This window comes from Schistocerca americana, chromosome 8 (assembly GCF_021461395.2).
Source record: "Schistocerca americana isolate TAMUIC-IGC-003095 chromosome 8, iqSchAmer2.1, whole genome shotgun sequence".
Lineage (NCBI taxonomy): Eukaryota > Metazoa > Arthropoda > Insecta > Orthoptera > Acrididae > Schistocerca > Schistocerca americana.
In genome coordinates, this window is record NC_060126.1 from 522,294,122 (window position 1) to 522,306,422 (window position 12,301).

Below are 12,301 nucleotides of genomic sequence, written 5' to 3' on the forward strand. Positions count from 1 at the left end.
GTAAGTCCGCCGCCTTCTATGAACTGTACAAAAATACCACTGTATCGATAATTTCAGACGGCTGTGTTTAGCTTACGTCTTTGCTGTTTGGTCCGTCTGTCGTGTTTCGACACACTCGGGTAACAGTTATAAAGAAACCGAAAATGCATTTCGAATTACAGTTGTACCACCACACTTCGCATATGCAGCTCTTGCCTTTCACTCCTCCACACGCTGCCTTGTTTTCGCAACCACCGCATGCAAGACTTGTATTTACATAGCCGAGGAGACCAGTGTAGGTTGAGTTACGGCGCCGGACACCCACGCCAGCGGAGCACCTGCCGCCTGGACCCACCTGTCATGTCGCCGACGCAGCCGACCCGTCCTGGTGCAGAGGCGCCCGCTGCCGCTGCCGCTGCCGGAGAGGCACTGGTGAGGCGCTGCCCACCGCGGCTCCCGCTGCCAGCGCGACCCGTCTGGAAAGCGCGCAGCCGCCTCCTCCACCACCACCACCACCACAGACTTGCACGGCGTGGGGCTCAAGTGGACGTACTGCTGCTGCGTGCCACAAGTCGGAAGTTCGCAAATGTAATGCCAGGGGGACATTCCACTGAAGGTCGACTCACACCCGGCGTCTAGTCACGTCGCAGCAAAACATCCCGCAGAGCATTCGCAACGACCTGGGAAGCAAATGAGTGGCACGAAACTTCAGCATCGGGCCACGTCAAGGCTTCTCTGCCAGTCTGTTTTGCATTATTTCACAATTAGAGAGGGAACGCAAGGATGTCATGAAGGGTAGTATGTAGTGCCTTGAAGAAAATGTTTTTGCTTCATGTTTTCTGAAGCAAGTAAATGTTGTCTCAATGCTTGTACGACACTCTTCCTATTTTTTCTGACTAACGTATGAGATATACCGTATGAGTTTAATCATCGCCATCCATTATGAATTTTGATTTGGATGCTGTTATATAAAACGACCAACACCTCTAGTTTAAGCGTGCTTCGATGAAATCCTGACATTCGTGAGAGGGACGGTCCTTCATATCTTCTAAACCAAAATTCAGTGCTGTAGTGTCGACTTCACGTGTGAACCAGTCGCTGTTAAAAGGGGATGTTGTCGTTTCGTGACGTGACGTTCCCTTTAAGTCAAAGCGGCGGATGAGAAGGCAACGTAAATTCTCCCACTCCTTGTAGCTCGTTTCTTCCGCAGTCACCAATGAGGAGCCACGTACTGTAAACGCACGCTGTTTTCACGGTGTCATATGAATAGGATTACCAGATAAACTTGTGTTTGGTTTATTTGGCTGCCGCCTGTACGACACGATCATGTTCCAGCAAGGAAGCAGTGGTTGCTAGTTCGATGATCCCTGGTTCGCAAAGTGGTTGGTCGTATGTCGGATCGATTACACACTTTCCTCAGAGATTTTTAATTTCTGCCAACCGATGTTTATATTGGTAATCAGTGCATTTTTGTGCTATAATATAAGACTAAAATACTGAATTTTAAAAATTGGTGTTTTTCACCAAAATCTTAGGATATGTTCAAAGTGGATACCATTTATATTAGCAAGTAACTCAAATATGTACAGTACTCAGAAAGCTCAGTATTAAACACCTAAAAGTTATAAAAACGATGCCATTGCAGCGTCAAACTATAGATCGTTGACAAATATAGACCCAGTGCTGCCTGGAAAAGGATCTGTCGCTGCATTGTCCTGATGAAATAAATAAGCACTTATTCCGTAGTGTAGAGAATATGAGAATACTAAAGCTCCTTCGAAACACCTTATAGTTCAAAATACCTAAAAACGAACAAATTACTTTTGTTTTCGGAAACATCCTCACTCTTCAAGCAGATGCTGTCACCTGATGCGAACTTACAGAGACGAAACCAATTCATGCACAGAAAACGCATGTTTAATTCATTGTCACAACCACGACAGAGAGTTTAGTTACGTCCTCATCAGCAAACAAAAGCTGGCTGTAATGTGTACACTACATAAGGACTGAAAAGGATTCAAGGCTTCCATGCAAATACCGGATGGTTATAAATAAAAAAAACTTTTCCTATTTGACATGTTCTAACACGGAAACTAATTTACATACGAGGACAAAACTTGATAGCATTAATATCAAGGACATGGGGAAGAGAAATGATTCCGAATCAATTCAAGTAAAACATTTTAATGTGCTGCTACTTACATCATACCATTACGTACCGGTACCATTATTTCTACAAAAAAGAGGCTGAATATGACACCTATCAGTTTTCAGAAGAGTCTGAAATCGTAGGATTGCATTCTGCACAGCAGAACGAAGCGTGGCTGCTTCTCTTGATATGCTGCGCCTCAGATCAGCACCTGTGTGACTGTTCCCCTGTTAAAGCCTGTCCTTCACGTTGCCCCACAACCAGAAATCACAGGCAGTGAGATCAGGTGATCGTGCCGGCCAAGCATTTGTAAACGATCGTTTCCAAATGTGTTTCGGAGAAGCAGGGAAACTTGAGGAGCGATGTGCGGTGGGGCCCCATCTCGCATGAAAGCTGTTTGGTGCAGTACGTGTCTCTCCTGGAGGGCGAAGCTTATCGCAGGAACGCTGGCCAGTCACACTGCACGTGTTGGGTCCCTGAGCGCCGACCTGTTCAAAAAAGAATCGGCCAATGATGAACGTAGCCGCGAAGCCACACCATACGATGACCACCATGCAGGGGAACTTCATGCACAGTGACAGGAGCCGAAGATCCCCACATTTGGCAAATTCTGTTTGTTCACCTCACCCGTCTGAGAAAAATGAGCTTCGTCTGTCCATAGGATGGCCGAGGGCCAGCGCTCGTCAACTTCAATTCGTGCGAGGAAGTGGAGAGCGACGTCAACACGCCGTTGTGCGTCCTGTGTGCAAGCTGCTGTACGATATGGATCTCGTACGGATACCATTTGAAAATGGTTCGAAGCACCTTCCGTACAGTGGACCACGGGACGTTCAAGTGTCGTGACACAGCACACGCACTGCCTGACGATCGAGAATTGCACGCAGCGTTGTCTGACATAGCAACACCGATCTCATCAACCACCTGTGGTGCAGCCGGTCGCCGGCCTCTTCACACGGAGCGCCGCCCAGTTCTCCAGTTGATTCGAACTTCATCATCATGCTCCGCACAGCAGATGGACAGAGAGAGAGGACCCTTCCGTAATCCTTTCAGCCGGCGATATTCTCGAAGTGCAGCTGCAGCATTACTGTTGTTCTGATAACAGAGCTTCACCAGTAATGCCCTGCTCCTTCTGCCCAAGCTCATGTTGACATGTCAACAAGTGCACTGCGACAGGTCAGGTGTGTGAGACTGTGAATCACGGTGGCTGATCACGGCAGCTGGTGGCCGTATTTGGAACTGGACGGTGGCGCTGTGACGCATGGAATTCATACACCCCATACTCTGGGCATTAATGCTACCAAGTTTGGTACTCGTACGGTAATTAGCTTCTGTGTTATATAAAGTGTTAAAAAGGGAAAGTTTAATTATAACCACCAAATAGAACTCAACAAGTCGTTCTTAAGGGAACAAAATGAACAGATGTGGAGGTAATTTGGGGAGTACCCCAAGGAAGTGTGATAGGACTAGTACTGTTTGCCGGCCGTTCTGGCCGAGCGGTTCTAGGCACTACAGTCTGGAACCGCGCCGCTGCTACGGTCGCACGTTCGAATCCTGTCTCGGGCATGGCTGTGTGTGATGTCCTTAGGTTAGTTGGGTTCAAGTAGTTCTAAGTCTAGGGGACTGATGACGTGAGATGTTAAGTCCCATAGTGCTTAGAGCCATTTGAAGTACTAATGTTTACAGTGTATGTAAACGACCTAGGAGAAGGCGTCGGAAGCTGTTTAGGGCTGTTCGTAGACGACGCGGTTGTCGGTAACGAAGTAGCAACAGCGGAGAACAGTATCGATTTGCTGACGACCTACAGAGCCTTGATGAATGGTGCAGGTTTTGGCAGGAGACCGTGAACATAAATAAGTGTAACACATTGCGCGTGTATAGGAAAAGAATGCCACTACCGTACATCTACACTACTTTAAATCCTGAAAACCGAATCTACCGTAAAATGTCTTGGAGTAACTATGCAGAGCGACGTTAAGTGGAATAACCACATGAAACAACAAATAGTAGGGAAAGCAAATGCCAGAGTGAGATTCAGAGAAAGAATGTGAAGGAAACCTAGTTCACCCACTAAAGAAGTGACTTATAAGGTGCTTGTTCCACCAGTTCTTGAGTATTGTTCGTCAGTGTGGGACACTTACTAGGTAATACTGATAGACGAGATAGGGAACACACAGGAAAAGCGGCACGTTTCTTCACGGGGTCGTTTAGTCGGCGTGAGAGCGTTACAGAGATGCCCAACAAACTCCAGTTGCAGACACTACAAGAGAGGCGCTGAGCACCACGGAGAGGTGAAAACAGTCTCTTTCTTTTTAAAGAAATGCACATATTTAACATATGCTTCTACAGGTCAGTGACTTGGAGACTGACGAAGGCGTAGAAGAAAATATTACAGGCCCTTGAGATTGCGTTCCGTTTTATTGTATACTAGACCATTTGGTGAAATATATTGCGAAAGTTCGCCTTTTATTATTTCGTCTAAACGACTAACAGTGTTTTCGTAGTTGCATTCATGTGTTGTACCTCGTACGTATTTCAGGCAATCATTTCAGAATGCAGGGCCGGTTGAAGGCCCAAGCCATAAGCCGCCGCTTGGGGCGCCAAGCTGAGCCGACTAAAGGATTATTGGATCGTCTTCACCATTTCTATCAGCCCTACCTGGTAAGGGTCCGAGATTGATGAAGAACACTCAAGAACTGGTCGAACAAGTACCTTGTAAGCCACATCTTTAGCGGCTGAATTACATTTCCTTAGGACTTTTTCTACGGATATCAGTCTGGTATCTGATTTTTCTGCTATTAAAATGTTTTTACACGGGACGTATCGGAATTAGTGAAAGGACGCATCGCAGTTCGTCGCTTGGGGATCCATATTGACAGAGGCGCCAGGGGCGACCTAGTGCAAGGTGTATATGCAGTGCGTACCAGAGTTTCGAAAATTGACACGGATCAAAGTTTACGGAGGATTAGGGGGCATCAAATGATAATTCGGATTTATGCAAGAATATTATGGAACCGGCTCTGTCTAAATCAGCCGTAACTGCTCCGCAACCATTGCATGGAAAGGACGGTTCAGTACATCCAGCGGCATCCAGTATGGCATCAGCGAATTCGTGGTGCCTGTGGACCACATTGCAAACTGTAACCCCCAACGGATATATCGTCATTTTAAGGTTCACGAGACGATCGCTTAAATTCTTTTCTAGTCCGTAACTGATGGTGGTGCGTCTTTAAATAAAGAGTTAAGGTAAACTCTTAGCTGTATACTGCTTCCTACGTTAATATTTTTATATGCATTGCAGCAGTGTTTCTCATCGAGTAGTCTGCATATGAAAAATTTACATTTTATTTTAGAGTTCTGGTAAGGTAGTAACCTACGTATTTAACGTTGCTGAGCAATGTAAACCATGTTGACTGCAAATACCGAAAGTTTTCTCTTGTAGAAAATTTTGTATTGTGGGCATCCACGACTGTAGAATTCTATCATGATGGAGTAGACCGATTTAGATGTATTATAAATATTTATTTATGAAACGACTAGGTTCAAGGCGTTAGAACCACAGCTTCATGATAAATGAATATGTATTATTGAATAAATAAATAAATAAATTATTAAAAACAACTAAATGTGTATCCATCTAATGCCATGAAACTAGTTAAAAAATGGTTCAAATGGCTGTGAGCACTATGGGACTTAACATCTATGGTCATCAGTCCCCTAGAACTTAGAACTACTTAAACCTAACTAACCTAAAGACATCACACAACACCCAGTCATCACGAGGCAGAGAAAATCCCGGACCCCGCCGGGAATCGAACCCGGGAGAAACTAGTTAGTTTAAGTTTTCGGCAAGTTCTCTTGTAACGTGTTACTTGGAAGGTAAAGAGCGCAGAAGAAGGAAGATAAGACACCATTTGTAGTGCTGCCAAGACACATTTGAGTAAACGAAGGAACATGTAGAAGAGATCACACGCGACGGCAGATATATAGTAACGTACTTCTCAGAAGAAATGGTCTAATTATTCTGTTTCGCTTTCGAGTTGTAGCCAAGGCCAGCTGAACAGCTTGTACAACAGTAACCTAACAACCTATTAATCGAGGACTGCTTCCTTTAATGCACTGTTATATTCCAGTTGCTCTTTTGACTGAGTGATTCAAGAAGTTGTTGAAAGCTGTAAAGGTTACTGTTTAAAAATGAAAGACAAAAAAAATTCTGAGTTTTTGCCACCTGAGTTGTTTCAGTCTTAGGTGAGAGACGAAATGGACAGAATCACGTAATACACTGTCAGCGAAATGGGCGGCCCGATTGCGATGGACTCCCTTCTCTCGTTTTTTACTTGTTCTCACACCAAACACACACACACACACACACACACACACACACACACACACACACACACACACACACACCACCCACTTCTCACAGTGCTCTTCCCGCGCTGTCGCCGAATTCTTGTTATTCGGGAGAGATTAGATATATTTAATCTCCAGCGAGGTGAGAGTAAGACACTGACCACTTCGTCATGGACTGTGTCTTCGTGGGCCGCCCAGCCAGCGTGACGCTGCAGTCGCAGGGTCCAGGGTCCGGCACTCGACTGCAGCGGCTACTGTCCCGCCCCGCCACTCAGACACGCATTCACACATGTTTACTATACAAACAGCTCCAACACAGCGGTGTATCGTGAGTCAGCCCCGCGGTGTCACCACTTAGCTGAGTTATGGAGGCGTGCGTGTGTTTGCTTTTTAAATTGACTTACTCGTATGTTTGTTCCACTGTCTCTTCCTCGATTTTTCTTTTTGTATCCATCAAGTCTGGACTCTAAGCCGGGGTCCAGTAGACGGAGAAATGTTGAATAGCAAATATTTGCGCATTACTTCGAGGACAGGTGCACGAGGCATTCTTCCTGTTCACAGCAGTTTGAGCGTTGTGGAAAGGAGGAAGGAACATGCTCCATATACATTGCCGTGACAAAAGTCGTGCGAGAGCGATGTGCACACATACAGGTGGCGGTATTGTCGTGTGTACCCCGAGGTGTAAAAGGGCAGTGCATTGGCTCATCTGTCATTTGCACTCACGTGATTCGTTTTAAATCATTTCTGACGTGACTGTGGCCGCACGATGGGACTTAACAAACTTTGAGCGGAGAATGGTACTTGCACGTAGACGTACGGGACATTCCATTTTGGAAATCGTTAGGGAATGCCGTATTCAGAGTTCTACAGTATGCAGAATGTGCCGAGAATTCCAAATTCCAGACATCACCTGTCACCAAGGACAACGCTGTAGCCCACTGCCTTCGCTTAACCACCGAGAGAGTGGCATTTGCATGGAATTGCAGTGGTAACAGACAATTAACACTGTGTGAAATGACAGCAGAAATCAATGTTGGACGCACGACGAACGTATCCGTTAGGGCGAAATGTTTTGTTAACGGCGTGTGGCAACAGACGACCGACGCGAGTGCCTTCGCTAACAGTAGGACATCGCCTGAGGCAGGTCTGCTGGTCTCGTGACCATGACGGTTGGACCCTAGACGACTGGAAAACCGTGACCTGGTCAGATCTGCCCCGATTTCAGTCGGTAAGAGCTGATGGTAAGTTTAGAGTGTGGCGCGGACCCCATGAAGTCATGTACTCGAGCTATCAACAAGACACTGTTGATAATGGCTCCATAATGGTGTGGGCTGTGTTTACGTGGAATAGACTGAGTCCTCCGATTCAAATGAAATAGTTACGTTCGGCTACTTGTAGTCTATATGCAGCCATCCGTGGACGTCATGTTCCCCAAACAAAGGTGGAATTTTTATGGATGGCGCTGCGCCATGTCAGAACATTCTGGACAGTTCGAGCTAATGATTTGGCCACCCAGATCGCCTGACGTGAATACCATCGAACATTATGGGCTATAATCGAAAGGTCAGTTCGTGCACTAGGTCCCGCACCGGCAACACTTCCGCAGTTACGGACGGTTTTAGAGGCGGCATGGTTGAATATTTGTGGAGGGTCTTCCAACGAATCGTTGAGTCCACACCACGTGGAGCTGCTGCACTACGGCTGGGAAAAGACCGTGTGAGACGATACTGGAAGGTGTCCCGTGACTTTCGTCACCTCATTGTAGTGTGACTTAAAGGTCTAGTTGGCAGCTTCCGACATGACTGGAGCTTCCCTTAATTTTATTATTTCGTTTTAATTACGTCAGGTTTCCATGAAATTATTTATCTTGAAGTTGAGAAAAGTCGAACTCAGAAACTAACATGATTACGGCATGTTCATCATGTTCATTGTATTTCAACACGCTTTGGTTCCTTTGAGTATGGTCCATGAAGCTGTTCGTTCTTCTTGCACAGATATTAAAGAAACTTTGTTCCTGGGCCGTTTCCTCTTCATTTTTTCTTTTTTTTTGTATCTACTTCACAATTAAAATGCTCCTGATACGTGGCATTTGTAATTCCGAAGCTAAGAATAACTTTAATAAAAGCCAAAAAACAAAATTAAGGGAGCTGCTAAAATGTTGAATCAGTATTGGCTGCTGGGTTACAAACAACATCATGCTCATCCGCCATGTCCGTTGTAACATCCTTGGATCCTCCTTGGTATACTTCCCACAAAGTGGTCGAGGCGCTGCTGCTCAAGCCTTCGACGGCGGTCCTCCAGAGATGATTCGTGGCATGAAGAGGGCTCCTGCGATGCCACACGGCAAGTTTCGGCCGGTACCGAGTACCAGAGTCAGTCTCACGTCATCAGATTGTGCAGTTTGTTCCCTTCTCCTGGCTACTGCCTCCTGCAGCAAGTTCACGAGTTGAGCACAGCGTGATCCTGTTTTATCGCCTTGAAAGACGAGCCCACGTCGAAATGCTTCTACAGGACTGGAAAGTATATCGGAGGACTCCGTCCCTACACGGAGCAGTGCTGTAATTACTCCCGCTGCCCGAGGCGTGCACCGAAACTGGGGACGGCGGTTGTTGCCGAAAGAATCGGTTTTCGCTTACGTCAGTTTTTCTTTCAACGCCAGCTTAACCTCAATGTTAAAACAACTCAAAATAGGTCTTCCGAAATAATGTATTTTTTTTATTCCGTAATTTCCTTTATTAAACGTACAAATCGAAATTGCTGCTTTTCTGTAAAAGCGACAAGCGACTGAGTAATATAGAAAATCGCCGCGATGAACTTGATATTTTCCCTCTTCCTGGTTTTGATAGTGTTGTTATTTATATTTAGAAAAAATGAATTTTCTGGATTATCATGTCATTTCCAATTTGAATGTCGTGCATATTTTCTCTCTCTGTACGCCAGTTTTCTCACTAATTGTAACGTTGACACTGTTTAAAGTTTCCTACGTTCGTGACTTCCAGCCAAAAGATTAAAACTTGGTGATTTTCGTCGTACACTGCTTCTGCGTCATATTCCGTTTTTTTTAATGTGTGGACGTCGCCCTGTTTTTCCGACGTTTTTCGTTTTCTTGTTATTTTTAACTGTTGTGAATTATAAACATTCACCTTCGAGGTTTACAAATTCCATTACGTTTCAGAATTCTTTCTCCCCTTGTCTATTGTCTTCCTCTCATTGACGTTCCGTACCTGCACATTTAAGTCTATGTGGTATCGATGCTTCAGGTTTATGTTACGTTATGTGTTGTGGTTATGGTGTAATAGATAAAGATTTTTTGTTCCCATTGTACATGTTTTTGGACTGAATTTTGTAAAATGCGTCCTAAAAAGCACTTACATATCTCAGCTGAGCTCCATATTCACCGTCTTAAACTAGCAACGTGTAAGTCCAAGCAGTCGCCATGTTTTACTTCCAGTTAAGTCTTGGGGCACAAACACTGGAACAACGTTCTGTCTTTCTGAAACATGTTGAACATTTCACGGGGGCGGTTCGCAAATGGCGAGGAACTGTTCACAGACACAATGCTCTAAATAAATCTGAAGTGCAGATACTATCACAGAAATGTCGATTCCGGGCGGTAACGCATGAAGACAGGCTTTCAGTCACCATTCTCTTGGAAACGCCACTCATTTGACAGTGACTCCGCAGACACAGGAACTGTTTGTGGAGGACACCATCCCACGTGGTAGTGAGAATGCTAAAGGTGCTTGGGGCGCGAACGCACTTGCACGACTTTGTGTGTGGCTTTTGTGGCTGTCTCCAGATTTTAATCAATTTTTGTGCGTACTATAATTGTCTTCCAGATGAGCTCCAAGTTAAGAACTGCGAACCTGTTGGATTCCTGCCTCAGGTATACATAACCGCCAGGTTCTATCTTTCCCACAGCGGAATGCCATCTCAGACAAACACCATCAAGAATGAGGAACTGCTACCTACAGGCACTACAGACACTTTTCCAGTAATGTCTGAAATCCACGCAAGTGACCACGGGGATGTCCAGATATTCGCAGGAATGTTACATGTAGGCAGCGATCCGGAGGTACTCACGGCAAATGTTTAACGGGCTGACTAGGGCGTGGCAGTTACGAAGTGCAATTCGCGAACACTGCAGGGCGAATTCCGTACAGCAGGCACTATGCAGGAGTCTGGGCCACATAACTGTTGGTGCAGGCACAAGTTGGGCTAAATTATGATTTATTTTTACTATTACTTCTCATACCGTAGCATTTCAGTATATCCTCAGGAGTCATAGTCAACGCTCGCCTCGTATGTCCACAGTACTACGCGCTTCACAGTTTTCACGGCAGTTTTACAAGAGGGACTGCTTCACCAACGATATAAATTATGTAAGTACGCTATTTATGTGTTTGTATGTTGGTAGCGCTATGTAGCGCTCTGTAAGAGACACTCTGTGGCTGGTTGGACTCGCACTTGGCACTTGGAGGTGAACAGGCAGCAGTGATGGCAGTGAGTAGTCAGCAGTGATGGAGGTTTGCAGTATTAGCGCGAGCGGACGGTCTGAGTGTGTATCGGTTGTTTTTTTTTTTTTTACTGGTTGTCACATGATTAAGGTATAAGTCTGCTAAATACATTGTTTGCTCTGCAACAAAATCTTTCTTTTGCTAACCACATGCCTATTAGTAGTTAGAGCTTTCAGTAGTTAGAATCTGTTATTTAGCTGGCAGTATTGGTGCTTTTTGTGAGATAAGTGACATATGTATGGGTCATTATTAGTATTTCTTCTAATTTAGGGCCATTCTTTTGAGTTAATTTTAAAGAAATCAGATCGCGTTACCGTTGACTATTGTGGGTAATTAATGAATAGGAAAAGTTTGAGTTCTGTTAGTCAGGGCAGATTCTGTAGGTCAGATATGAAAACATAAATACAAGCAAAGATACAGTACTTCAGTTTCACTCAGCAGTTTCAGAATTAAATTAAGAAGTTTCAATTGTACACAGAGGTACACAAAAAGTTCACAAGTTTTAATGGGCCTATGATTATCCTTTTTTGTAGCCGTGATAGTTCGTTTATTTCAACCATAACAGCAGTTAACGATGTGCACGCAGACTGCCTTACACAGCTACTTCGTCAGTGCACGACAGGTGACGCAAGTCATGAGGTACGTTGTGTAGAGTTAATATTAAGGAAGAAAAAAACATTAACTGAGGTGGTCGTTGTAATAACGCGATTCGGCTATGTAACAGTAGCTTGTTCAGCGTGTTTTCAAGAGATCTGTACAGAAGCAAAAATTCAAGCCAGGTAGTTAAGTTACACGAACACATTCCACTTCCGTGTAACGCCCACAAATACTATGACTCATAAACAGAGGGGAACATCACCAAGCGGAGAGACTTCGCGGAATTTTTGCTGAGTGGACAGCGTTCGTTTCTTCGACCTGCGAGAAATCTGCTAGCTTTTCCCTCAGTCCCACTCAGCCACTCACCTGCCCGTGCTACAACTCTAAATCTTCATCTTCAAGGAAGCGAAACACGTTGCGTGTAGTTGCATTTCTGGTAATTAAACCTCGCAGAGCCTGCTAATTGTGGCGTGAGAGAAATGTTGAACGTACTCGGAGTGTGGCGAGACTCTCGCTTTCCGTGTCGGCCCCCCGCCGCCGCCGCCGCCGCCGCCACCACCGCCGCCGCATCTTAGGGCCAGAGCAGCGGCCCAGACCTTCAGACAACTCCAGTCCAGTCACGGCTGCACTGCTCCCGTTTCTGGAATCCACAACAGAAACAACAGCACACATCTCTACTACTACTACTACTACTACTACTACTACTACT

The 12,301-nt window shown here is 45.2% G+C and overlaps 1 protein-coding gene across 1 annotated transcript in view; it reads right to left on the reverse strand.

The window, feature by feature from the left end:
• LOC124545958 (glucose dehydrogenase [FAD, quinone]-like) overlaps positions 1-12,264 on the reverse strand; it is a 166,753-nt gene extending 154,489 nt beyond the window's left edge. Inside the window, exons 1-2 of the mRNA XM_047124921.1 lie at positions 12,085-12,264; positions 257-537 (exon numbers count right to left, since the gene is read on the reverse strand). Coding sequence (XP_046980877.1) covers positions 257-537; positions 12,085-12,264 — 461 coding nt within the window. The remainder of the gene's footprint in view (positions 1-256; positions 538-12,084) is intronic.
• Between the last annotated feature and the right edge of the window lie 37 nt (positions 12,265-12,301).